At 49.3% G+C, this 27763-nt stretch overlaps 1 protein-coding gene across 1 annotated transcript; it reads right to left on the bottom strand.

The window, feature by feature from the left end:
• SLC7A14 (solute carrier family 7 member 14) lies at positions 1–27579 on the bottom strand. Its single transcript, XM_027891308.1, has 8 exons — positions 27563–27579; positions 13975–14374; positions 8735–8971; positions 7764–7981; positions 5740–5886; positions 4430–4638; positions 3004–3881; positions 1–1774 (listed from the first exon to the last, which is right to left on the bottom strand). Exons 2-8 carry the CDS (start codon positions 14276–14278, stop codon positions 1452–1454), a joined length of 2316 nt encoding a protein of 771 aa, XP_027747109.1. The 5' UTR covers positions 14279–14374; positions 27563–27579; the 3' UTR covers positions 1–1451.
• Between the last annotated feature and the right edge of the window lie 184 nt (positions 27580–27763).

The raw sequence follows: 27763 nt of genomic DNA, 5'->3' as shown, positions 1-27763 counted from the left end.
GAGGATGAGTGTTGCTGTCTGATGGGGTGCTTTTTTTTGGTTATTATTCATTCAAAAAGATGCTCCTCCATCACAGTGTTTTACACTAAGCTCGATGGGCTTCAGCACTGGACCTGCTGCTAATCAGTGACCAAACCCCATCACTGCCAGTGGTTCTGTGGGGACACCGGCAGCAGGGAGTCTGATGGCACTGCTAGGGGCCATGGCCATGCCCAGGGGGTTTAACATCCACCTGCTGACCACCTCTGCCCCACGAGCCGCCAGCTCTGTTTGGTTTCAGACTGAAATATGGACACTTAAGGAACGAGCAGCATTTCAGTGTTTTTCATACAGCACCCACCAAGCCAAAGTCAGAAACAGAGGGAATGGTACAAGTTGGAGATGGCAGCAGGGAGACAGATTTCAGCTGCCGAGTCCTCTCTGCTCACCACGTGTGGCCCAGCCCTGTCAAGGCGTGGCTGACCCAGGGACGCTGCTGTTTTGAGAGGGCATGGATGCATCCCTGAAGCACTGAGGCCAGAGCGAGCACTGAAATGTGCCCAGCACGGTGAGGGAATGATGGTGCAGTTGTTTCTGGAAAGGACACAAGGTGCTGGAAGCAGTGCTCAGCCTCAGACAGGTGATGTTCAGAGGAGCAGCGTGTGGTCCTTGTCGACCATTCGTACAAGGTGGGTTAGCCAAGAGTGGTTCACAGCCCTCGCTGTGACCCGAAACGGGACCAGGGTCCCAACTGCAGATTAGGGATGTTGGGCCGTGCTGGGACTTCAAGGTTGGACTAAGACATGGATTACTTTTGAATCCCTGTATTTGGGGTACTTGGGTTCGGGGTGTGGGGGTGGACTTCGGGGTAGCACTGCTGTGTGCACTGGGTGCCTTTGCCCCAGAAGGGGCCATGGAAACACTGTGTGATGGAAACAACCATCGACCTCTGAGCTACTCCCTGGAAAGAGCTTGTCCATCTCCATTTTGTACCCACCCACCCACCCGTGCCTCTGGCTCAGCTGTCACTTTAGGTGATTCAAAGGAGAAAAAACACACATGCCAAGAAAGTGCCAAAAATGTAAGAGTGGCATCCCACCGCTGTGGCCTTCAGGTGGACATTCCCCGGGGACAACTTGTCTCGTCCCCTCGTGCGGCTCCTTCCACCTCTCAACACCCTCCCAGTTTGGCACGTCTCCCACTCCAGTGCCTCCACTGGTGCAGCTGGTGCCAGGAGATCAACCGGTGCTGGGGGATCAGCCAGCGTTCACCGGGGCGAGACCCGACTGGTGGAGCTGGGACGGGCCACGAGTGATTTTGGTTCGGGGTCGACGGCAATCGCAGAGCGTGTCCCGAGGACCGGAGGTGAGCAGGGCGGTGGTGGAGGACCCGGGGAGGATGGGACAGGATGGGGGAGCCACAGGGACCCTTCCTCGTGGTCTGAGTGGCGTGGTGCCCCGCTGCCCATCCCCCTACTCGGGCGAATAGTCCAACTCGTCGTTGGCGATGAGAGCCTCTGACGGCGCTTTGTGCCTGCCTTTGCTTTTCGACCTGCTACTTGTCCGATGGCTTTCCTTGGCGCCCGCCATTTGCTGGTACGAGAAGCCCTTGTCCTCGGGAGGATCCCAGCCCGGGTAGCTCTCGCCCTCGGGGGCGAAGGAGAAGCCGTCGTCCACGGAGAAGGGGTCGACATCCACGTCGTAGCGCTGGTAGGTGCTCTGGTGCAGGGCCTCCTCCCGGGCGCTGATCTCCAGAGTGCTGTTCCACATCCCGTAGCCGAAGTAGATGAGCAGACCTGCAGTGGGTGAGAGGGAGAGGGTTGGACCCCAGCTAGCTGCTGCCCCTGCCTGATCTCACCTTCCTGCACCAGTGCTTTCCCTGAGCGCAAATGCATCCAGAGATCTCATTTCCAGTTGATCCTGGGATTAACCTACACCAGACGTGTGCACGGAGAAACCCCGGATTCCTCCACATGCTGTGGACTGACCACAGGGGACTGACTGCTTGTGAGGTTAAATCAGGACCACACGCCTCTGCCAGAGAAACCAATGGGATGTGCCTCTCCCAGCACACAAACAGCTGTGGATGGGCTGCTGGAGCCCATAACACCTAATGCAGGGGCTTAACTCACTTATTGCCAGTGCTGGCAGCTGAGGAGGTATTAGATGTACCCGCAGGGGAAAGTACTTAATCACAGCAGATTAAATTGATGCTTTGGAGTCATCTTTGCTTACAGGTAGAAGGGCTTTCCCTGGGTTTGCAGCTTCACCTATTGCCTTCAAGGCACAAAAAAGCCCTGAGTATGGCTTCTCCATGCTGCAGGTGGCAGCTCCTGCTCAATGGCTCAGCATGGAGGAGGTATGAGAGTTGCCTATTTCTCTTGGGTTTGTGGAGTAAGTGGGTTGCAATGTGAAGCAAGGGAAACTGTGGATATGCTGGACTCCTGGCTATGCGTCAGAAAGCCTAAATTTGGGGGGAAAAGGGGTCCACAACACAGCCTGTGAGCCCTAAGGTGCTCCTGCCACATAGTTAAGAATTTAGACCAAGGAGACACATTCTACTGGTCCCTTGGTTCTGTCTTCCCCAGGGCTGTTGGAGTTGGGCAGCTCCAGGCTTTGGAAACAGTGCTGAGATATTGGTGTGGGCTGCTGAAGAGCTCAAGTGGGTGAAATAGCAAGAAAGCAGGCTGATTTCTGTACGAAACCTGCCTGCCAGGCAATTTCCAGAACCCGCCTACCTTGCATCACAAAAGCCATCAAAATAGTCACCTTTGCATGCAGCAGTTTGCTTCCATCAAACTGACATTTCCTGGAGGTGTAATTTTCCATTTAGGTGTGGTTCAGGGGCTTGAGAAAATGAGATCTCTAAGAACTCGAGGATGACACGGGGCAGACAAAGAGGACTGGGCATGTCCCAGCTGAAGAAGCCTCAGCCTAAGCACTCCAAGTAGGGAAGTTGTTATTATTACCAACCTTTCAAAAAAGTGTCAGTTAAAAAATGACGATAAATGGATCTGGGACTCACCCACAAAACACCAGACGGCAAATCGGATCCACGTGACCGTGGAGAGCTTGAGCATGAGATAGATATTCACCAGCATAGCGAAGGCAGGGACGAAGGGCAGACACGGTGCCATGTAGGGCAGCTTCTTGGGGTTTTCTGGCTGCTGCAAGATGACGAACACCAGTACAGCGATGAGCAGGACCATCAGCACGACCAGGAGGACAGCCCACCAGCTCTGCTCGGAGATGTAGTCTGCCCCGAAAATGATGAAGGAGCAGAAGATGAACATCAGGACGAAGAGCAGGAGCACGCAGGTGGTGACAGTGTGGCCGGTGGCCGCCGTCGGACGGTCCATCTTCCCCGGCAGCCCCAGGTGGATCCGCATCGTGTAGTATCGAGGGCCAATCAGCTTCTTCAGCTTGATGAGGTAGATGTTCTCAGACTCATCTGCCTCTATCCCCGAGGTCATGTCGACCGTGCCGTAATTGGGGTGATTCACATTGTAGGCGGATTTGTCGGATTTCCCAATCAGCATCTCGTTGTCCCCCAGCGACGGCAGATTCTTCGCCCCGCACGTGTTGGTCGGTGGGCCGGAGAACTCCTCTCCCTCGCTCCCTGGGGAGCAAGCTTCCTTCTCACAGTCAGCCAGGATGCCCTCCTTCTTCTTGGTGTGCTCCTCGGAGAGGAATTTGACAAAGCCGTCGATGTCGCTCTCGGGCTGGTAGCGGAGGAGCAGGACGCAGACGGACACCAGCGTGTAGGCGAGCAGGGTGCCGATGGACATCATTTCTATCAGGTCCCGCAGGCTGACCAGCAAGGACAGCAGCGCCGCGAGGAACCCGGAGACGATACAAGCCACGACGGGAGTTTCCGTGTAAGAGCTGACGTGGGACAAAAACCTGGAGCACAAAAGAGTCGCAGAAGGTTAAAATTGCGTGTTCACAGCAGTTCTCTGCTGCAATAACCCATCCCCAGCTGGAAGGGACAGACTCAGGGCTGGGATCCCTTCAGGTCTTGTTGCTTTTTGGAGCTTAGGCTCCAGACAGCTGGTGACTGGCAGTACTGCTGAGGCTGGATCTAGAGTTAGATCTGGGTCTGAACAGCTCTGAAATGGGCGCTGGAACACTTGCAAATAAGCACCTAGATTTTATGTGTATAAGTTGATCTCCTTTGCAAGTAACTGTGGAATTAAACCCTCATCCTCACATACGAGGAATCTCCACGTACCAGCACCAAATGAGAAACTTCTGGATAGACCACTCCCGATATTCCCCCCCCAGGATATTGTTTTGGTGTGTGCCCTGCTCTGCAAGCGGTGTGTCACTGCGTGCCCATTGCTCCCTGCACTGCAAGGGTGCTGGGGCACAGCACAGCCCCCACCCCCCTGCACAATTCCCCTCCAGGTCCCAAGGGGCCAAAAACAAATGCCAGTGTGGGCATGACTGACCTGAAGAGCAGCCCATCACCAGCCATGGCGTAAATGACTCTGGGCATCGGGAAGAGGGAGCCCAGCAAGCTGACGGTCAGTCCAGCCACGGACCCGATGGCAACGATGAATTTGGCTGCGTAGAAGCCGTGGACCACAAACATTTCCATCAGAGGGGACTCGGTGTCGATGGCATCGTAGGGCACCATCAGCGTGAGGATCATGCTCACCTGGGGAAGGGCAGAGGAGCAGGACAGGGGTGTCAGCAGCAGCTCCAGCAGCTGCTGGGGACTCTCAGGGTGTGGGGGCTGCTTGTCAAAGGTGGAAACCCAAAAGATTTCAAGTCTGGTTTGGATTGTACTCCTATGTCCCCTGTGGAGGGGATGTAAAATGCTGGAGGCTGGGTCTGTACGTGCGTTGCTGTGGGGTGGTTAATCCAGAAAACTGGGGGAACTTGGTCCCTGCTATTCAAAGGCAAGAAAGGGACACTTGAACCTTGCTGTAGTGCTAACACAGGAGTCAAATGGGACTGGTGTGATTGGTGGGGCTGGTGGGACTGGCAGGGTCAGTAACATTCCCACTGACCACGTCGTGCTGCTGGGACAGCGCTACCTGAGACTTGCATTCCTGATGGGACAGACCCCAAATCCCGATTGTATTCCTTTGGGAAACACTATGATCCTATTTGAGCCAAAGAATTTGGTTTTGCGAGAAGCTTTCTTTGAAATGATCAGAACAACGTTTTTTCTCCCCCATGGCTCAATTTTGCTCCCTTACAGGGAAAATCCCTGAGCACATACATGCATTTGTTGGGTTGCAGAGCAGCAGAATCTCTCACATGGCCATCCCTGCCCATCCCTCCCCTCACTTGGACCCTCTCCCATATCTCCAGCAGAGGCAGTGCTGCTTTTCCCAGAAACACAGAGAAAGGATGCTGCAATGCTTTTCCTTCTGCTTTCCTGCAATCCTGGATGCAAAAATAGCTGTGGGTGGGGATGAGGAAAAAAAAACTCTGCCACCATGTCCCTGCAGCTGGAAGAGGGGTCTTGTCAGGTGACAGGAGCCTGGGGACAAACCAGGCTGTGACCAAGGGGAGCCTTGGCAGGTACTGCAGGCACGTGGAAACAAAATTGATGTCATTTCCTACCAAGGAAAGGGACCTTGTCCAAGGGTCAGACTGGCACCTTGGCTCACCTCACCTCAGACTGGGGAGGGGAGCTGTGCAGATGACCAGAAGGGACTCACACTATACTTATGTATATGTATTAAAAAAAAAAATATCTGCTTACATGCATATTTCTGTACATTTACCCTGTAGAGATGGTACTTACAGACACATATGCTGTCAAGCACGTGACCAGTGAGGCTGTGATGGCGTAGGGGATGGAGGTGTTGGGATTCTTGGCTTCTTCCCCCGTGGTAGCGATGATGTCGAAGCCGATGAAGGCATAGAAACAGGTCGCAGCCCCTTTGAGCACCTGCATGGAGGATCAACCTTCTGGGTGCCAGGAGGGTGGCTGGCACCCAGCCAGGGAGAGGGAGCTGAGCAAAAACTGAAGGAGGCCAGTTCTGCCTTGTCTAAGCTAAGGGGTGAGCGGGGGCAGATCAGGGGATGCACACAAAGCTAAAGACTGACCCCAGGAGCACCCCTAACCCAGTGATCCAGTCTGGGGGAAAGATTTCTGTGTGTGTCCTGAGCCACTCGAGGCACCTGCAACTCAGGGCACACCACAGAACCTGTGCCCACTCAGGGCCCCAGTGGCAGGGGAAAACAATCCACCGATTTCAGGTTTGCTTTCGCAGTCCTCCACCCCAAATCCGTTTACATTAGCAGGGATTTGGAACATGTTTACACGTCCTGTGTTAGCAAGATGTCTCATGGGGCAGCGAGAGCCGCTAGCAGAGGAAGCAGGAGAGAGCAGCAGCAGTCAGATGTGTGCCGCTCTCCAAACAACCCCTGTTTGGCTTGGAAGCTGCAGACAGGTTAGGAGCACACGTTGGAGCCCTTGGATGAAGAATTATTTGTACTGTTTGGTTATTTTTTTTTGATGTGATTTTTAAAAATATACAATACTAGCGAGGACATTTGTAGGAAAGAGATGCTGAAGCAGGGTAAAGACTGCCTGGTTGTGAGTGAGCTGATCTGGAGCTGTGAAACTCTTCCATACATCTTGATTGCTTGCTGGGCACCACCTGTCCATCACAGCTCTGTCATCTCAGTCACTGGCAATAGGGAACACAGTAAAACTCACCTTTTTTAGGGACTATCTGTAATTACCTTTTAAAGTATACCCTTTACTGCTTTTACACCTCACTCTTGTGCTTGGTGGATTTACTTTTACAAACAACTTGTGGGACAACCAACCAGCTGAACATGCTGGGACCACCCTGTTGGGTTTGATGTGTTTTGGACATGTACCTTTTCAAACTGAGGGGTTTTGCTCTCAGCTTGGTGAGTTGAATTTGAGCAAAACAGGTATTTTCTATTCCCTCTTTTTCACTCCTGCTGTATGGCATAAAAAGCCAAGCACAACCCGAAGGTAAAGATGACCTCTGCCCTCAAGTGAGCCTCAGTGCTCTTCTCCTCACTGTTGTTCTCTGGCAGAGAGGTATTGATTTACTGAAGGGAGGTACAGGGACTGTATGGCAGCTTGGGATCCTTTCAATTATCAAGATTCTTGGTTTACTTTACTTTCTTGCTTGTTTTTCTGCACAAAACCCCAATGGAGTCGAGCAGTGTAAATCTGAGAAATTATCTTGGGTTCAGGCCAGCTGAGATATTTTCAGTCTCTGTTCATCCTTGGATAAAAACCAGTGCAAGCAAGCTAAAAAAGCCAAATATGTCCAAATTCTCAGTAAGCTATGAGGGAACATCCATAAAATAAGTACTGGCAGGTGACATTATGAAGTGCTCAAAACAAATGCTTGAGAACATTGTTGTTGAAAACCAGCCAACACAAGTATCTCCCCACTCCACAGAGGCTGAGCCAGCTCCTCCAGAGCTCCCTGCCTCGGATGGCCACAGCATTTTGCTCCGTGGCCTGGTAATTAGTGGCATTTCCTGGGGGATACTTCCATGTGAGGTTTGGCTCTCCAGGAGGGCATTTTGGAGAAGTTCTGGGTTTATGCTAAGAGGTATCAGGAGACAAAAGCAAAGCACTGCTGTACTCTTTGAGCAGGTCTGGATCCAAGCCTGCGGTCCTGGGATTTGGAGGTCCCTGGCCAAAGCACAGGTGGGTTTGGCAGGGTTGGGGTTTGGAGGGTGCAGTGGAAGCAGGGTGTGCACCCCGTGGGCAAAGCTGAGTGTGTGGCACCATTTAGGTGCTGCGTGTCCCTCCACGTGCCCAGGACTTACCCCTGGCCATCCAAACGGCAGGAATTGCCCTTCAGCCCAGTTGTCACTTTTGATGTAGAAGAGCCCAGCAATCATGATGAAGATCCAGACTGCCAAGTTAATGACATTGAGCACGTTGTTCAGCCCCACCGAGTTCTTCACCCCCATGGCCACGATGATGGTGACAATGACAGCAATGACCAGAGCAAGAAGGTCGGGGTATGACTCCTCTCCCTTCCCTAGGTGAGAGAAAAGAGGTGTGTTACTCTCCATCCACAGCATCACCAGGAGCTCTGTGGGGGAGTTTTAAACACTTTCCAGACCTTGAAGCTTTGCAGAACCCACTGGTCTCATTGCAAAGGCGGTCTCTAGATAGCCCCAACTCCACCAGCTAAAGTTGTTTAATTAAGGTGGTAAATAGTGACGCCTCAAGACACTGTTCAGAGTTTTGGGAGAGCAGCAAACAAATGATCAGGTCCCAGTTTGCATAACACGTATCTGACAAATACTCATTAAAAATCCATCAGCCATGAAGTTTTCATGACACAGGTACAGGACATCTGGCTGGTTTACTTACTGATAGGACCCATGGGAGTGTTGCTGGAAATGATGGTCATACAGGATCACCACAGCCCCGAGTTTGTCCGTGGCAGTGCCGCAGACACCAGCCTGTGCTCTCTACCAAAATTCCGTGTGTGCCTCAGTGGGACTGAGCAGGGTGTTTGCACTGGGTGAAGTGTTTCTGTGCTGTCACTACCCTTTGACATTTGACTGTTTCTGTGCATTTACTCTAAATTCCAGCGCATCCCGAAGGGGCTCAACTTACCCCGTAACCCACCCCCTCAACCCCTGCCCGCAAACCCGCCTGCCGAGGCAGAGCAGCAGGGCCAGACAGACGGTAAATACTGAAAGAAGCCTAATATCCATGTCTGACTTCTGACGGAGCTTCCAATTTGCTTTCCAGACCCCCACTACTCGGAGGCGCGGCGCACCCAGCCCGTTCAGCGTCCCAACGCTGCTGATCATCCAGCGGCTGATGGTGTGGTTGGCCAGCGAGTCGAACATGCTGCTGAGGGCGCTGGCCCCCGCGGCCGTGCCGATCAGGTACTCCAGGATGAGGTTCCAGCCGATGAAGAACGCCACGAACTCCCCCACGGTCACGTAGCTGTAGGTGTAGGCGGAGCCCGTGGTCTTGGGGACGCGCACGCCGAACTCGGCGTAGCAAACGCCTGCGTGGGGAAATGCGAGGAGACATAAGGAAGATGTGCTTGGAAGAGGAGGTAAGCGAAACTGCCCTGGTGGCACCTCCCAGGAGGTGCCGGGAGGTGTCAGGGCAGCAGCCAGCATCAGGAGCCCAGAGACATCGCAGGGGGCCACGGTGACCCTCCATCCCCGGTTTCCTGGCTTGAAAACCAGACAAATTTCCACTAAAATCAGGTTGTGATGGATTTTCCTTTTTGAGGAGACACAGTTCAAACTAGCTAAATGTTTACATGGCATCCTGGACTGCTGTTGCCCAGATCAAGATGCCACTGAAGGGCTCACACAAGGCTACGCCTCTCCCTGCCCCAACCTTCCCATCTCCAAACAACTGTTATTGTGTTATTGCCAGGTCCAGGCACAAGCATCCCTGCTCATCCCTGATCATCCCTGCTCTTGTTCATACCCATGCAAGAGTAGTTTGAAGACATCTCACATAGAGAACATTAGTTATTTTAACACTTGAAAAATGTTATATTTAAATCTTCCAAAGAATAATTGCAAAACTAACTGTGCAGAAGGAGAAAAGAAAAGCAAAAACTGGAATAACTGGAACTGTTTGGGAGAAGAATTCAGCGGACATTAATACCTTCTGAACTCCTTGTGTGCTTACTATGTCAGGATAATTTTTAATAAAAACTTGACCCTGACACATTGATGCCTTAAAACAATCATTAGCTTTTATTTAAAAGGAATGGATGGACTTACTTATAAATTCCCCAAATATTAGTCAGGACCAGAGCCAGAAGGGCACACAGTGTCTTGCATGTTTAACACTGATTAAACCCCAAAACCACTGCCCCAAAGACCCCAGCACAGCTCATATGGGTGAACTGGTTAAGGCTGTTACTATCATTGTGTAAACACTTAGTAATTATTGAATTCTTTACCATATACTATTCTCTATTTAAAAGATAATAATTGCTTCAAATTTGCAATCACTTCAGTATAGAGAGGGGAATGAATAATTTATAAAAACATTATGAGGTGGCTGCTCTCACTCTAAGTGCAGTTTTTATACAGTACAAACACAGATTTTTTGAATCTCTTAAACTGAATTTGGTGGCGCTTCTTTTCTCGGTGTTGGATGACTTTTATATTCCATTCACTCTTCAACCTGCATGTGTGTTGCTTTGCAATGGGGCTGTTCAAAACTTGATTTCTGTAAAGCAGCCCAACAGGAGCTGCAAAACATCCCCATCATCCATCCAGCCCTACTGACAGTCATTATTCAAAGCTGATGAAAAATGCATGTGCTCTGCAAAGGTACGACGTTCACAGATAACTACAGGCCTGAATGATTTATGAAACTGGTGCTCTGATGGGGACAGGTATCTAGTGTCACACTCTGATGGCCCTAAAAATCATACACACTTTCTTGGAGGCAGCTCTGCTTTTGGCCAACGACAAGATAACAAGTTAAAGACAACTGTGATCGATACACGGAGCAAGGACATTAATATGTAAAAAATGTTTGAGTTTTCAATTGTTCTGCTAGGAGCCCAAAATAGAAGGGAAGTCTCTCACTAGGCATTGGTTACAGCAATACATTATGGTTATCAGCATTAGGTATCAGCATATTATATGCATATCTATAAAATACATATTATATATAGTAATCTGCTGCATCTGCAGTGTAGAATAATACTACTAAAATTATTATTATTACTATTACTACTACTACTGCTGCTACTACGATTACTACTACAATATAACTACACAACAACACTGTGAGTTACTCCTTGGCAGCCTGAGCTGTTCAGCACCTTGACCCTCTGTATCCAGAGGGATGCAGCTCTCCCAGTACTCCTGCACAGTCCAGCTTGGAGGCTGCAGGAAGAGACTAGGCACATCCTCTGTGCCACAGCTCTTTGAATTTGGAGACAGATTTCTCTTTCCCCCCCAGTCAAGAGTGTTTGCAAGCTTCTGAAGGAAACAAGCCAACACCGTGGCTGTTTGGAAGGGCAAACATTCTACAGAGGACACCATTTCTTGTCCAAAAATGTCTGCTACACTTGTGCAGTTGGTGTGGCAGTCATAACACTGGTGTCATTACACAGTGGTTGACATTATTCAGCAGGACATAAACACAGCTGAGGGGTTTGGTCCACGGCATCGGCCCTTCTAAGATCCCATCTACAGAAGAGCTGCTGGGCAGCACAACTGGTGGAATGAGGAACTGGTGCTTTTGGTGTGCTGGGATGGTGGTGGCCACAGTGTGGATTCTGACCCTCCCAATACTGCCTGGCACAGGAACTATGAGACACCTCACAGGGCACTGGCATGATGGGAGTGACGTTTCAGGTGAAAAAAATAAACCTTCAGAAAGAGGCCTTTCAGATGCGCTGGAGGTAACACCAAATAATTCATGTTACCATGCAAAAAACCCAGAAGGGTCACCCTTTGTTAATGAACAGCATCCAATTAATTGAGGCAGTCACATTATTTGCAGCAAGCCACTGAGCCTGCCCATTCTGTTTCATGATCACTGTGTGCTGATATATAAGAGGCAGCTTCGTAAAGAAAGATTCCTTAGAACAAGGACTCTCATCTCTCCAGCTCCACCCAAGCAGCTGCAGCTGGATCCCCTCAACCCAGCCCTCATCCTGCAGCCAGGCAGCACCTGAGGCACATGCTCAGCTCCCTCCTGCTCCATGGAGCGTCCTGCCTGCTGGTGAGCTGTTCCCACATGGGTACCAGGTAAGACCATGGCACTGTGCTCCCTACAAGGCTGTATTACTTCAGGAGAGGAGATCACCAAGCAAGAGCTGGTGAAAAAGGCTGCAGAGAGGGTGGTGAGGTTGGGTGAGATGCAAACTGTTGACTTTTTGCCAAGAAGGGGGCTTGGTTAGACATGGGTGTGTGAGTGGGAAATCCTGGTGGTCAGAGGAGCCTGCAGAGGCTTTGTGGAGGGAAGCTTCTACTTGAGAGCTAAATAAAAGGCCTTCCAATGAGAGGATAATTGATTTAATTTAGTTTATCAGGTTAATGGATTGTAGTGCGTGTGTAAGTACCCTGATAGGGTACGTGTTGCTTAAACCTTGGGGCAGGAATTTGTTGAGTAGATGAAATTGGAAAAATCCCCATCTGAAACTGGGCTGAACAGTGCAGAGGGGTTTCCCACTGTCAGAGATCCCAAGTGAGCTGGATGACTATCTGGATGGTATTGGTCTTGTTTGTTTGCTTTTTGTTGTTGGAAATTTTTTTAATCCAAGCCCCTCCTGGGCTCACTGCGCACCCCGTGGGGTTTGACTTGGTGATCTGTGATGGATGAAGGGAGAGTGGGTGATCCAGTGGTCCCACCTGGCCTTAAAACTTTGAAAAGCTCCTTAAAATCTGTCTGTGCACACTTGCCTAAACTCTGTGCCTGGCACACCAGGAGCAACCACGATGTGAGAGCTGAAATCACATCCCCAGTGAGTCCAACAGCCCGTCCAGCTCCCGAATTCTTGCTTGGTTTTACTTGCCAAGAAAGTGTTGCTGTTACAAACAACAGCAGTGTCAAGGATGAAGCGAGGAAGCGGCCAAGGAGACTATCAAAATACACTGCATCCTTCACAAAACACTTTCCCAGGGCTACAAAAGCAAGGGGAGATGAAAGCAGAGTGGGAAGCGGCGCGGGCTCCCGTGGGCAAAGGCGGGAGGAGCTCCTGCTGCGGGGCAGGGCTCATGTCTGGGGTGAAACAGCCCCTTCTGGAGGACAGCATGTTTTTGTTAGCACAGACCCACCCAAGCTCCATTTGCTCTTGGTTTGCATCCCAGCCAGCCAAACCCTCACAGAGGAGAGAAAGCAGGCGGTAAGAAAGGAGAGGCACTGATGTTATCTACTGCCTCTGTTAAAAAGTGGACGTTTGGGGTTATTTGTTCTGTTGGGATCTCAAATAAGCATCAGATCTCACTGCAAGCTCTCTGCTCTTTTTGTGGGCTTTGGAGAGAATGTGGTGCTCACTCCTGTGCTGTGCCAGGGCTGTGCCTCTGGGCTGCAGGATGTCAGGGGTTCAAACTCGCACGCACTTTGGTGGGATCTCCATGGAGCAGCACTGCAACCTCCCCGGGAAAGAGCACGGTGTGTTTCCACCTCCACCTACAAAAATCTGGAGGCTTGAAAAGCTGAGCTGGCTCCTTTTGCTGTGTTTGCTTCTATCAAAGCCCTTTGCCATTTACTCAGGTTTCCTTATCCAACCCAAGCAGACAAAAGCTGGATACCAGACTGACACAGCATGCAAAGTCCTCTGAGCGGGGGAGAGCAGGAACATCACATCATCATGTTAGCACTGATCTGGAAAGGACAAATGCCAGCAGTACTGGCTTCATGTGGAAACCGCAGCTCGAGCCATATGCTCAGCTGGGTTCCTACAGAGGAGATGGAATTCACAGGGTTTTCGCTAAAATACGTAATTCCTCTCTCCCTGCACATTTGTTTGTTGTGTTTTTTGTTTGAAAATTCAAAGAGTGACCCTGCGTGAATAGGAACCAGTAAAATCAACCCCAGAACTAATTTCTTAATTCCGGGAATTTCTTAACTGTTAGCCGTGTCAACAAAAGGAAGCTGGCCCTGGTGCTGCCCAAGCCGCTGATATCCTCCCTGCTGGAACTGAGTTTCCCACAAGCCCCGTTTTGCTCTCGCTCCAGTGCTGTGGCTTGGCCAAGCTCTCAGCCCGGTACACACACTGCAAAACTCTCCAGTGTCTCAAATTCCACAGGCTCCATCCGTGTGGAAGGCATTGGCAGTCCACTGGGATAATTGTGCTTGGGCTGCTGGCTCCCAGTACAAGGTTTGGTCTGATATTTGGGCAGTGAGGGACAGTGCACCCCACGAGTTGGGTGAACCAGGGAAATGGTTTTTTAGTGTCTGTGGGGAAGGTGCTGCCTCCTTGTAGCTTGTTCTGCCAGGCATCCGCCCTGTGAGTGGAGAGGATGCACGAGGTGGCACGAGATGGCAACACTACCCAAAATCCCACACACGACTCACCCGACAAGATGGAGGCGACGGCGGCGATGATGAAGGACACGATGACCCCAGGCCCCGCCATCTCCTTGGCCACCAGGCCGGACACCACGTACATGCCGGTGCCCACGCAGCTCCCGACGCCCAGGGAGATGAGGTCGAGGGTGGTGAGGACCTTGGCCAGCCTGGCGCCCTGGGTGGCCGCGGCGCCCGTGCCCTCCAGCATGGACTCCACGGGCTTGGTGCGCAGGACACGGGCGCGCAGGGCACGGCCCGCAGCCCCCCACGGCACCCGCCGTGGGTCCAGCCGAGAGAGGAACCCACTCATGGCCGGGGTTGGGCTCCCCACAGAGGGGTCACAGACGGTTCTGGCAGTGCCCGCTCAGGGCTGTGGGTGCATCTCCCTCCCGCGCTGGCGGCCCGGCTGCAAGAGAGAGGAACAGAGTTTTTGACTGAAATAGCAAAGGAGAGAGGGTTGTGCTCCAAAAGGGCCCCCTGAGCTGTTTTCTGACTGGATTCCAGTGCTGGGAGAGCTTTGGTTTCACCTTTGCTGCTGCTGTGGAGAAATCTCCTCCCTCCATCCCAGTGGTTTTGTACAGCAGGGATGCACTGCCCTCCTTCCTGCCTGCTTGGCTGTAACCCTGGTCATTGCTGGAGTGCTACAAGCAGCAGGAACCTGATTTCCTCCAAGTGCTCATTACATGGCTTGATTGCTACCAAAAGCAACGATGGCTACATGCAACTGTGAGGTGCTGGTGCCGCTGTGGCACACTGGGAACTGGTCAGGACACAGCGTGACTCCAAGCCTGACAGCATCGCACTTGCACCATCACCATGGCAGACTATGAGGGGACCATCTCTGGGACACCTCTTCTGGAGGCAGGCTGAGAGACTTGGGGGTTGCTCAGCTTGGAGAAGAGAAGGCTCCAGGGAGACCTCAGAGCCCCTTCCAGTATATAAATGGGCTCCAAGAGAGCAGGAGAGGGACTTGGACAAGGACATGGAGCGACTGGACAAGGGGGAATGGGCCTTCAAACTGACAGGGGGCAGGTTTAGACTAGATAAAGGAAGAAATTCTTCCCTGTGAGAGTGGGGAGGCCCTGGCACGGGTTGCCCAGAGAAGCTGTGGATTTCACATCCCTGGAAGTGTCCAAGGCCAGGTTGGACAGGGCTTGGAGCAACCTGGTCTAGTGGAAGGTGTCCCTGGTCGTGGCAGGGAGGCTGGAATGAGATGATCTTGAAGGTCCCTTCCAACCCAAACCATTTTGTAAACATCCACTTGTACTGCAAAAAATTAAGGAAGTCTGTAGCTTAGCTCCTGTCTCTGGTGTGTCGAGACCACTGCTCAGCTGTGCCAGGCCGGGGCTGGATCACCACAAACTGGTCCTTACAAGGACAGGTGATTTATTTTTTTATTCTGGTGCTATAGAAGTTCAATGTTACAGCTCTTTGGCTGCACTGGTTGGTTGTGGGTGTTTTGCGTGCTACTGCCATCCTGGTGAAACCTGAGGGGGGAAGTTTTAAAAGGTACTGGTTGTTCAGGCCCCCGTGAATCATAAAGTTGAAAAGACTCCTTTGTGTGGTTCCTTCATTCAATTTATCACTTTGTTCTTGTAGTTATTTAAATATGGCTTAAGGAATGCTTTTTTAAATTGAGATACGTGTTCTTGCTGGTGTAACTGAAACATATTTTGGGATCTGGCTTCTGTGTAGTTAAGGCAAGCTGGGTGGGAAACTCAGTAAGAGCAGTGCCAGCTTCACTGGCCACTGAAAAGCAAGCCATTTTTAAATACTTTTGAATTATCCTGCCTGAACCCATCTGTTCTAGGATTGTCTTAAAAATCATGACATTATCTTGTTTTTCTCTTTCTCTGTGCTTTTTCATCCCCAGTCATATTTTCAAGAACTATTCAGCAACTGCCATTCCCACTTCCTTTTCTGCTGTTCTTCACAAACTGTGTAGTTCTCATAATACTAGCAGCAGTGACTTCCTAGTGACACATGATGACTTAGCTTTGAGCAGAACAACAAGAACTGACAATTTGCAAGTTAATACAAAGGAACAGGAAAAACAGTTTATGAAATATGAATTTTAACCTGGCAGCTTCTTTCCTGTTAATACAGAAATCTTTCTCATTCTCTAATTGCCTTGGAGACAAAACAATTATTTTTTTTCCATCTTTACATCCAAAACAAATTACATTGTGTCCACCAGGCAGCCTTGTGTTGCTGGAGTTTATTAAATGAAACACAGCATTCATTTCGTGTTTCGGTTGATCACAATTCAAATTGTGCTGATTTTTTTTTTTTTTTTTTTTTTTTTTTTACCTCAAGCAACCACAAGCTGAAAGGCTGGATGTTCTAGCTGGGAATAATAATAAGGAAAAATTGTTACTGCTCCCAAGTAGATGTGCATCTGTGGTTTCAACCACAGGGGAAAAAAACTTCTCCAAGAATAGTGCTCATCACTACCCAAAATTCAGCCTCCTGTTACCCAAAGCACAGCATGTCTGAAGCATGGGCTGGCAAAGAGGTCTTACAGTGCTTCCCACTTCCCAAGCTTTGCATAATTATTTACCTTGGACTTTATGGGTGCTCCTAGTTGAGTTTGAGAGGCTCAGGTTGCTATGTTAAGGTTTGCACCAAACTGACTTAAAGCAGCCAAGAAGGGTCATCAGAAGAGGTAGGACGGTGTGGGATGGAGGTGCTGAGGCCATGGGCTGGTCCTTGGTCCCATCACCAGGTTGTGCTTTGACATGGGAAGACCTGCCCTGTGTTTTTAAGAGGGATTGGGAATATGATTTGAGATCAGCAATTTTTCATCATCTTGTCTGGCGTGTCTGTAAGAGGCTGATGAAGGCTTTGGGAAGGGTAGTAAATGGTCAGGTCTTGCTGGAGAGATTCACATCCACACTGGAAAAATCAGTGCATTCCCCCAGCTGAAGAGAGATGGACATGACTGATTTGGACTGCCCAGTTGACTCCCCAGCCACATCATGGTATAGAAATTACTTTCTCACCACCATTGCAAAGAGCTCCAAGAGAAGACATAGCAGACTTGCTCTGGAATAATCTCAACTGCTAAAACAATGAAAAAAGCCTTAAATATTTTAAATGCTTTAAATTTAAAGCAGGAACTGGCTGGTGGATTGGTGATGCACCCAGATTTAGGCTGCTGAGCAGTTCCAGCTACCCGGGGCTGGGCTGTGACCAAATCCTCCTGCATGGCAGCCCAACACAACCCTGCAATTCATATGGCTCCCCCTAAGTGACCAAGAAAAAGAAAAAGAACCTTTCAAAACATCTGAAATGAAATAACTTGATAATTGCTGCTATATTCAATTAAAGCAGTCAGTCAAAACTATTCCAGATGTTTAAATGAGATCAGCATATTGCTGCTCTGTAGCTTGGAAAACATCCTTTCACTCCATTTGAAACAATGAAAAAATATGTCATGGATGGCAACCCTTTCCATGGGGCAGAGGCAGCTCCCTTCTGCTCTGCTCCACTCACCCTGGCTGACTAAAAGCACTCAGTGGGAAGGAAAGGGAATTTATACTTGTGTTTGTTGTTGGTTTTTTTTTTTTTAAGCTGCTCTCCTCATCATAAAGCCAGGAAGATGCAGGGAGCTGTGGCTCAGAGGGGATAAGCTGCAGCCGGGTTTTGGAGCTGCTCAGCTCTCCATCATCAGGCTGTTGGGGTTGGTTTTCCTTGCTGGCTGCCACCACGTGCTTGTCAGTGACTGCTGTTTGTACTGAAACCCTCTTCCTCATCAGGGTGAATTAACTAAAATGCAATCAAGTCAGAAGGAGAGGTGTAGGTATTTACAGGCACGGATCTTCCTTAGTGTCTGGGTCAGTGCTGAATAATTCCCGATGTAAAACTCGTTCTGCTGGTGAGATGCAGCTCGGTGCCCCACAGCACCACCCATCCTCATCACCCCCACAGCTCCAGCTTCCCCAGACAACCTTCCCCAAACCACATCTTGGGACTGGCTTACTTGATTTGTCTGCTAATGACAGAAGAATCTGTCCAGGAGGCCATAGGAGTATTCTTGAGCAAAGATCTCTGTTATAAAGCTGTTGAGGATGTAAAATAAACAGAATATCGATCGTGGCAAATGAAAAAAGAGAGCTCCTGTTGGTATATTGATGGAAAGCCAGACCGGGGCCCTCATTAAGAGGAAAAGGTTGGATTTTTCTCTGCTTTTCCATGGCTCCCAGAGTAATTATTACAGAGGGAAACTGGAGGATGCACCCAGCAGCTGGGTCAGCAGCACGCAGTTTGCTGCAGGATTTTCTAGGGGGAAAGCACCTTCCTCCTTGCCCAGGGGAGATGAGCTCCAGAAATGCGGGATTGAAGCAGGTTCCTCCCAATCCCCAAGGCAGTGCCTGCAGTAGACCCCGGGAATGGAAACACGCGTGTTTATGATGTAGGAGCAGCATCCCTCAAACCCCCTCCTCGTAGGGGCGGCGCGCCGAGCTGGGCTAAAGCATTTCCCTGGGGAAAAGGAGCCCCAAAGGCTCAAAGGGATGCGAGAGGTGGCTCGAGATGATGGAAAAGGCGGTTCCAGGCAGCAAACCCGCTGCAATCCCAGAAAAAAAAAAAGGACAAGCGGAACAATGTGCCGCTCTGACCTCCCCGTTTTGCTTTGACTGTGAGCTCGGTAGCGGCGTCTGAAGAGGCACTGGATCCTGAATTTCATTACAGCTCCTCAGCAGGGACAGGACTGACGTCAGCGGGGCGATGCGGGAGCCGGGCAGCAGCTCGGAGCGGAGCCTTGTGCCGGGGGCTGTTCGTCACCGCGGTGTTTTCATTACGAGCACCATCTCATTTGGAGTTTTACGTGCTTGTTTTTACAGTGCGGAGCCCCAGCTGGGCTGCCACTGTAAAAGCTGGCTCTGTCTCCACCGTCAGCCCTCCTTAAAGGGATTTAAAAGCAGGCACAGAGCCGAGAGTGAGGGCTGGTCCCCGCCGGTCCCGGCGCCGCCCACGTGGGTCCAGCTTCGGCAATCTGGCCTTCTGCCTTTGCTGGTAATTTTGGGCTCTTCTTATTTTTAATCTTTCCATTTTTACCTCCGCTGGAGCGATTCGAGTGGAGCTGTGGTTAATTTAAACTAAAACTATAGCTAAATCAAACCAGTGATAATATCTCAGGTTTAAGACTAACTTTCTACGTTGCATCAACTTAAAAAAAACGGGTTCAGGGATTTTTTGTGTGTGTCTTCCCCAGCAAAATGGAAGTGGAGAGGCTGAATGGCTGTTTTCTATGTTATTTCCATCTGTATTATTTTTAGTGCTTCACCAATGTTAGCACCGCTCCAAGCTGGCTAAACATCATTAACTTCTTTTAAAAAAATAAAAGAGGAAATATCTAATTGGACCAAAGACACAAGGCAAGGGTGCCATGCATCCAGAGCTAGCCCCCAAGGAGCTCCTAAACTTTGCATTCTGGTCTCTAGTGCAAGAGTTAAAGAGCATAGACAGTAATCCAGTGATATAATTAGAATGTACACAGAAATCAGCCTTTTTTGCCTCCTTCCAGCCTTCAGGGGGGATACAGTGTGATGGTTTAACTGCTGTCCTTGGTGGGGAGAGACTGGACTGCCTGAATTATCAGGGAAAAGGCAAAGGGAAGCAGGGGGGAGATGTTAAAGCTTCTTTCTGTCTTGCGGCTGGTGGTTCCTATGTCCCAAGCAAATAGCTAATCGCTATTTTAAGCGCTGCTCTGGGGCAGCCTGTCCATGCAGGAAAGCAATGAGGAGGTTTTGGTGGCTGAGGGCTCATCTTCCTACCTGGATGAGATGGGAGATAAGTGATGTATTCAGAGGTGAAATTAGAGCTGGTCATGATGAAGGCCAGCAGATCCCTCGATACTGAGTTGTTCTATGCTCTGCAAGGGTTAATCACACGCCAAGCAGTCGGTCCAGGCTGTCAGGGACCCTCTGGAGCACCAGGCTAGTGGGAAACAGCTCTGGGACTGGAGGAATGAGTGTTTTCCTCCTTCCTAAGGCCTGGAGGCATTCGGAGGCAGCACCTACAGTTCTTAGAGCCTGCATGGCACAGAAGCCAAAATGCACTGTTCACCCTTTTGTAGATGCTCATGTGCATCCCTGAAAGCACATCCCTTCCCCTTAGTAAATCCACCTGTCCAAGACATCAGATTTTCTCCCCTCCCTCTCCCTTGTGTCTGTAGAAGGCAGTCCACTACCAGGAATTCTGGTTTTCCACTTGTTTTCTGCCGTTTTTGTACAGGTAGGCATGATTTCCACGGTGCAGAGCAGCATAGGAATGAGCTCAGGGTATGACAGACGAGAGTCTGTGTGTGCTGAGCTGTAGGTAATGCAATATGCATGAAGAGCTCCATTTGGGTTTGCAAAAAAAGCTATTTAACCACCAAAAGGGGGAAAAAAAAAAAAAAAAAAGAGAGAGAACTGCAGAGAAAGAGGCACAATCAATTTACACATTCGCTAAAAGGTTTAGTTCGTCATTGTTGACTTGAGATGGGAAAGTAAAAGCCTTAAAGGGTGTAACGATATGGTTAATGCAGGGAAATGATAAATCAATAGATGGGTGAGCTGAGCAGAAAGTGGGGAACCAGGAACTTCTTGGGGCTGTTCTGACAGGATCCCTCTAGGTGAGTAGTGAAACCACACGAGGTTAGTAAATTTGTTCCTCTCTCAGTAAAATGGAGAAAGCCACTGCCTTACAGAAGTGTGTGGTGATTAACTTAGTTGGGTTTTCTATGGAAGCAGAAGAGAAACCATGCTAAAAATGATTCACGCTCCTCTAGATGTGCCTTGCTGAGGTCTAACAGTATGACTGCTGATGGCATCAGTGGAGTGGTTGCAGCCTCGTGTTTGCAGCTCTGAGCTTTTCCCTGCTTTTGGTTGGTAGATTATACTTTCAGTAATTACCACTTTGATGATATAGCACATTTTCTGTATCAAATCCCACTGCTGGAGTGGGAAAGGGCTGCCTTTGTGTCTCTGAAACACTTAGTCCTGGGTTACCAGACGGTCTCTTCTAGAATTATACTCATTTCAAAACTGTCTTTGCTTTAACAACACACAGGAGGAAATCTCTCTAATTACTGGGCTGTGTTTTCTTTTTCTTCCCTCAGTGGATCCATACTTTTATACCACAGAATGAAAGTCATTATGGTTTGCTGCAAGCCAGACAGGAGAGCTTTTTTCATTTGACATAATTCACAGAATGGGTTATTTATTAATGTGTGAGTCTCTCTAAACAAAATGGATTTTTACTGTTGCAAGAGTCTGGCTGATGCATCATTGTGACAACTTATTTCATTTCTGGGTAGCATTTTAAATTCAGAGGCTTCATCACTGAACCAGAGAAAGATTTACCTGTATATCAAACACAGGACCTGAAAATCCACTGGTTTTAAACCTCTACTTTTATTTTGAAGATTGCTGGGTTTATAGAGATTCCTTTGTTCCCCACTAAGAAACTGCTGGGTTTTTTTTCCTCTCACTGCTGACTCTCACTCGCCAGCAATCCTTCCAGCTTTCTGTAATAATTTAGTAGGAGTCCTGAACTGGCCCTTTACACAGTAAACACATCAGGCTTTACAAACACAAATCAGCTCTTGCCAGGTTTCAGATGCGTTTTTCTTTTGTACGTGCACGCCGTCTCTCATTAATTAGTGATCGTGTTCCATCAGCAATTATACAAATGTCATTGATTATGCCTCGCTGCCCCGCTTCCACTTATTTTGGCTATCAGCAAATTAACGTAGGAGAGGTTCTCAAACAACTGCTTTCCCCAGAAGGAGCTGGAAAGACACATTTTTCAACCCCAAGCCCGCTAAGGGTTCCAGAAGGAGCAGTAGTAACATATGCAAATCAACGGGAGCTTTTTGCGTATGCAAATGGGAGCTTTGAGCTGAGGGGGGGTGTAATTTGGCTGCTTGTCACCTGTGTCGCTAAATTCCTCAGCAGAAGCCTGAGGTAGATTCACTACACTTCCAAAGAAGTGAATAGCAGCTCCTGCTGCTTTTTATTACATTTTGCTGCTTATTCTTACTCTTCACTAGGACAAAACATCCTTGCTTTACACGAGTAATCCTCCTGCTTTTCAACACAACCCATTATATGAGTAATGTGAGCACAGGTTGATCAAAGATGATGATTTAGAACAGGGTTCCTGTGTTTAGTCACTTATCATCATCAGTCAGGCAAAGGCAACGTAACACCTAAGCAGTGTGTAGCGTGAGTAATACCTGGAGCTTCAGCATGAGGGCTTTTTGACATTTCCCAGTGAGTTAAAAATGCACATCTAAGACTAAATCAGTATTTGGGGTGGTAGTAGAGAAGCAGAATTAAATGAAGAATGATGTGTCTTTAAAATGTTTAAGTTCAGGTATTATAACATCCCTGAGTGGTGAACGTGCACTGCCCAGAGATGTTCTTATGGAGCAAGGGAATCAGCGTGAGCCAACACGATTACCTCCAGCTTGAACTACCTAATTGCTCACTTGCTCTCAGCCTCCCTTAGCGGCAAGACCCCAAAACCCCAACCTCTTTCATTGAGACAACAGAGCTACAGCCAGTGGAGTCTCCTCAGGGGGTGCTGCCCTGCCTGGCAAGTGTAACAACTCCACTGGTGTGCCCACTCACAAACAACTAACAGTAGAGCTGCTGGAATATTATTGCCATAGTTCTTGCTTGTGCCAGAGCCCTCAGCCAAAGGAACTTGGCATATTGCTTCCTTCTGTCTTAATTTACTTTGTGCAGAGCTGGTGCCCCTGGTTATTCATTGCACAGCTCCTGGTCCCTGTTGATTCCTCAGCTGGTTAACGAGTGGAACACTCCTGCTGCTGCCCAGGTGTCTTAGACAAGGCGCTGGCATATCCGGATGCTTCCCCAGCTCCTTGCCTCAGGGCTGGAGTGGTGCAACGCCTGTCACCAGTCAGGCTTTCTGCCTGGTCCCAGCTGAGAATGCAGGACAGGCAGGAGAAGCACACATTTCCTTCTCTACCAGACTAGAGTGTCCAAATCCTACCTGGAGCCACCCTGGCATTTTTGAGCACTGTGGAGCAGTGGCTCAGTAGAATGGCTCGATAGGTCCAGCATCAAGACCTGGTTCAATAATCCTCAAGCACAAATTAATGCTAAGTTTTAATCAGGCTGCTGTGGGTGAAACATGCCCAGGTGTGGAAGTGATGTCTAGCATGAAGGGAGGTCTCCATCCTCAGCTTTAAAAACTTTTGTTGGGGAAGTCCCAGCCTACACTCAGGGAGCTGAGGGACCTGCAGGAGGAAGGGACCAAACCACTAATTGAGGTCATGGTCACCAACAAGCAAGAGTCAGTTACTGCTGAGAGAGACTAAATGCACACATGTGGTTTTACAGACATCACCCTGAAGTTCTGACACAGTTTTGTCACCCCCATAGGCACTTGCAGCACGGCAGCAGTAACCCATTTCCCCATGGGCAGCAAACCACTTGGTCCTGTAACACTGTCTTCTGAGAATTAGCTTGTGGTGCTTGAAAAACCCGTGCTGCAAAAGCTCTTCTTCTTTTCACCTGCCAGGTAGATTTAATTTATGGTATCATGACTTTCGGTGAATTATTGATACAGTCACTGTGCTGAGGAACAAAAACAACGGAGTCACGTGCTGTGTGGTGGCTCCACCTCGCTGGTTTTGTTTCATAAGTGCCAGAGCTTCACTCTGACAGTTTTACTGTGGGGAAAAAATAGTTTTCCCTTAGAGATGTTCCTGCCTGGTGACAGAAAGGAATGGGCTCTGGTGGCAGCATCAGTGGTCAGGACATCCAGTGCCATGCAGATGACCACAGGGTCTATCTGCTATTCGATGAGCCAAGGAAACATATAAAAGAAAAACATTTCCCTGTAGTAGGGAGCAGTTTCCTGTTGGTAACCGCAGCTTAACTCTGTCTCATCCCTTGTAATTGAAAAATGTTTTAGGAATCTCTGTGGATCTAAGTTAGAGCCTGCTCCCATTTACACCTTGGGTGGTTTAATGAGTTCAGCAGACTCACCCTGAACTGAGGTGAGACTCTGGCCAGGTTTTCACATCCATATGAAGTAGCTTAAAAATGCCTGCTATATTTCTGGTCTCGGGATGCTTTGCATCCCTAAATCTTCTATCTCCCACAAGAGTGACAAGTTCAGCCCAACCATGGCTTTATATTTTATAGAGGAGTGATTTATATATATATATAATTTTTTATTCTGGGAGTGATTTGGGGGTTTTAATTATTTTTAAACAATGTGAAAGACACAAATAGTGCCCACCCGCCAGCATTGTTTTTGAGTGACATACTGATCCCACTACCACTCATGGATGAAGAAGTATTTGCTTTCTTTTTATATTCTTATTTTTAAAATGTCTTAATAATCCAAACAATGACATGTTGCTTACACATAAATATTATGATGATGTTAATAGCTCAGGTGCTCTGAAAGCAAAATTCTGATTACCTGGAGGCTAAATGTTTGTTACAGGCTGCTCTGTTGTCCTCTTTGTTTACTGGTTTGTTTGTTTTCATGAGGAGTCCAGGATGGTGTTTATGTTTGTGTAAGTTCTTGCCCTCCTATTTGCTTGAGTGCTGAAGGGCTTCACAGGAAAACCATTAATTTAGCCAGTAGGAGGTTTTCACTGTTCTCTCTGAATTTTCTAGAAAAACTCCTGTTGCCTTCAAGGGAAGATGGATGAAATCCTATTATATGTGCGTGATTTCAGAACTGAGAAAACAGACTGTCTTGTGCTTGAGAAGGAAGTAGTGTCAAATCAGCCTACAAATATACCCTTTAAAATAATTTTGGCTGGAATCCTTTCTGATACGATCCCATCTGAGACTCTGAATTTACACAAAGAATGAATTTTCATCATTTTCATGTAATCCTAAAAAAAGAAAATCGGAGAAGGATAAGATACGTCTTGACTTGAGAGTCATAACTGACTCCCTGAGGAGAATGATTTTTAAATGCTTCACTGCAATAGGCACAAAGAAATAGATTATTTTTAGGGAGAGTTAATTAATGAAACCAGTTGGAAAAATGGGGGATTCAAAATAGAATTCTGGCCAGTCATTTGTTCTGCTCCTGGCACGCAGTTAAAATCCCACCCACTGGGAACGTTGTACTTGCCTAGAGGGGAGGCTGGGATACCTCTACCTTCCTGTGCCTTACTTGGAGAATTAAGAATCAAAGGTACCATTAAGTCCTCCGAGTTAATTCTGTCTGAATTGCAGGCCATTAGTTTCCAGGCAATTACTCCTGCAGGGAGCCCAATGACTTGTTTTGGCTGAGTTACATATTTTGGGAGGACATCAAGTCTTGACATAAACAGATGGAGAATCCAGCAGGTTTTCTGATGGCTCCTTCATCAGGTCATCAGCCCTCCACTGTTCAAAAATGTGATCCCTCACTTAAATTGGAATGTTTGGGCTTCAGCACCTCGGCACTAGCTCATGTTGAGTCTCTCCTTGGCAGATGGAGGAATAACTCAGTGCCTAATAATCAGTGCCTAATAGTTTCTTTCTGTAGAGGCAAGATTCACATCACCTTTCTTTTTAATGAAGTGAATTCTCAGGTGCCATGGTTCCTCTTTTGCAAGGGCCTTTCTCCAGTCCTTGACAGGCTTTGGCTCTTCTTTCCTTTTTTTTTTTTTTTTTTTTTTTTTTTTTTTTTTTTTTTTTTTTTTTTTTTTTTTTTTTTTTTTTTTTTTTTTTTTTTTTTTTTTTTTTTTTTTTTTTTTTTTTTTTTTTTTTTTTTTTTTTTTTTTTTTTTTTTTTTTTTTTTTTTTTTGCTCCTCACTTACAGTTTTATTGTCATTTTTGTTGATGTCTACTGTATTCTAGCAGTCTGTCTCTAAGGGCTGAGATAAAATTTCCTTCCTCCATCGCCACTTACTGAGCAGCAACTGAACAAGATGTTTTTTCCCTCATTCTTGTTCAACAGCTTGTCCTATCTCAGCTCTTGCCTCTGTGCTGTCTTCTCAGATATGTGCTGCACATTTGACTTTACTTTGAGAGGATCCAATATTCCTTGTTGGTATTATTTACTACTCATCAGTCTCTGTTTTGCTGGCAAAGTTTAGCACCTTCGACAGATGAAAAAGGGAAATCAGGCCTTGGATCTTTGCCTTAATTCTCTGCTCTCATGCAACAATGATTCCTCATGGAGAGCACGTTTAAGAACAGATTGTCACTTTAATCTAGGTTACTTTTCTCTCTAGTGTCATTTTTGGCTTATTATTTCAGTTTTTTGTTTGTTTACAATGTGTTGTTCAACTCCAGTAAATCACATGCCTTAAGTACGTGTACCGCTAAAACAAACACACGTAAATATCTTTAGCAACCAGACTTTGAGTCTCATGACAGTTCTTGGGCAGTTAAACAAATGCCTTGGCATGCTAAAATGTACTTGCCTGCTACTCAGGGACACTGGGAGAATTAATTAGCTAATAGGCTAGATTAAATCAGACTTGGTCCTTTTCAGACAAAAAAAAATCTTCTCTGGGGTCGACCAGAGTGATACAGCTTCCTACTCCTCCCCAGAGTCGGGTGTTGATTTTGTAAGCCCTGTAACAGAGCACTTTCAGCACAGCCTGTGACAGGAAGGCACTAAGTCCATCTGCCTAAACTATTGTTTAATAAGCAACAAAACCTGGGCTGGAAAGCAATTTGAGGGGCGAAATTAGGCTGCTGGAGCACACCTACCCGGGGCCGAGGCGGGCAGACGGCTGGTACCAGTCAGCTCCAAAATACCCGTGTGGAATCAATAAACAGCACCGAGCCGGGGTGACGTAAAGAGGAAGCCAACTCCATTACCGGCCTCCAAGTCGCGGGGAGTTTTGCCGGCGCCGGGGGGAGGACGGAGCCGCGAACGGGGCCCGTGTGCGTGGGTCTCCCCCGACCGCGGGGGAGTCTCGCCGGGGCCGGGGCCGCCCCGTCGGGGCTTCAGCACCGCGGACAGCGCCCGCCCGGCGCCGCCGGCCCCACGCGCGACCCACCCCGCATCGCCCCGGGCCGCCCCGCCGGGCGACACCGGCCTCACGAGTGTCACCTGCCCCGCGGGTCTCATCTGTCCGCGCCCGCCTCCCTCGCGGTTTTCCATCTCCTCCGATTCTGTTCCCCAAATCTCCCCTTCCCGCAGCTTCCCGACCTTCCCCCCCGCGCGGTCACCTGTAGCGAGAGCTGTCGCTCTGCTCAGACCACCCGGTGTCCCTCCTCTCACTCTGTTTTTCCCCCGTTTTCCATCAATCCCGCGCTGTCAGCGCCGGCGCCTCCGCCTCCTCCTCCCCGCCGGCGAGTGCCCCGACACTCCGTAAACACGGGGCCGCGCCGGGCCGGGACGAGGGGATGCTCAGGCGGGCTGAGGTCCCTCGGGGCCGGTCCCCCGTGTCCCAGAGGAGCCGGGGCGCTGCCCTTGCCGAGCGGGGCACGAAACCGGCCCCGTGTGCGCGGCGGGGGGGGCCGCGGCCGCGCTCCCTCGCGGGGCTCCGGACAGACCTTTCCCGGGTTCGCCGCCTCTTTCCCCCCACCCCCGCTCCCAGAGGGGCTCCGAGGGGCTCCCACCTCCCCGCACGCCTTCCCTCCCTCCCCGCGGCGCGGGCACTCACCGCGGGCGCGGAGCGCGGCGGGCGGGCGATGCTGCGGGGCCGCCACGGGCGCGCTCCCCGCGGGGGCGGCTGCGCTGCTGCAGCCGGAGGGGCGGGGGGGGCTGAGCCGGCACCGCCGACCCCGGCTCCCGGCAGCGCACGCAGGGAGGAGGGAGTGTGGAGGGAGGGGGGAGGGAGGGAGAGATGGAGGGAGAGAGGGAT

This window comes from Empidonax traillii, unplaced genomic scaffold, assembly GCF_003031625.1.
Source record: "Empidonax traillii isolate 1590-97213 ecotype Southwest subspecies unplaced genomic scaffold, ASM303162v1 scaffold319:size813200, whole genome shotgun sequence".
In the NCBI taxonomy this organism is placed as follows: Eukaryota; Metazoa; Chordata; class Aves; order Passeriformes; family Tyrannidae; genus Empidonax; species Empidonax traillii.
This window is presented reverse-complemented; position numbering and strand designations above follow the sequence as displayed.

Coding starts and splice junctions, on each gene's coding strand:
- SLC7A14 (XM_027891308.1), bottom strand. CDS start 14,278: ATGAGTGGGTTCCTCTCTCGGCTGGACCCACGGCGGGTGCCGTGGGGG. Junction 7,982..8,734: donor TGGGACGCTGAACGGGCTGG/GTGCGCCGCGCC, acceptor TCTCTCACCTAG/GGAAGGGAGAGGAGTCATAC. Junction 5,887..7,763: donor TGCCGTTTGGATGGCCAGGG/GTAAGTCCTGGG, acceptor TCCTCCATGCAG/GTGCTCAAAGGGGCTGCGAC.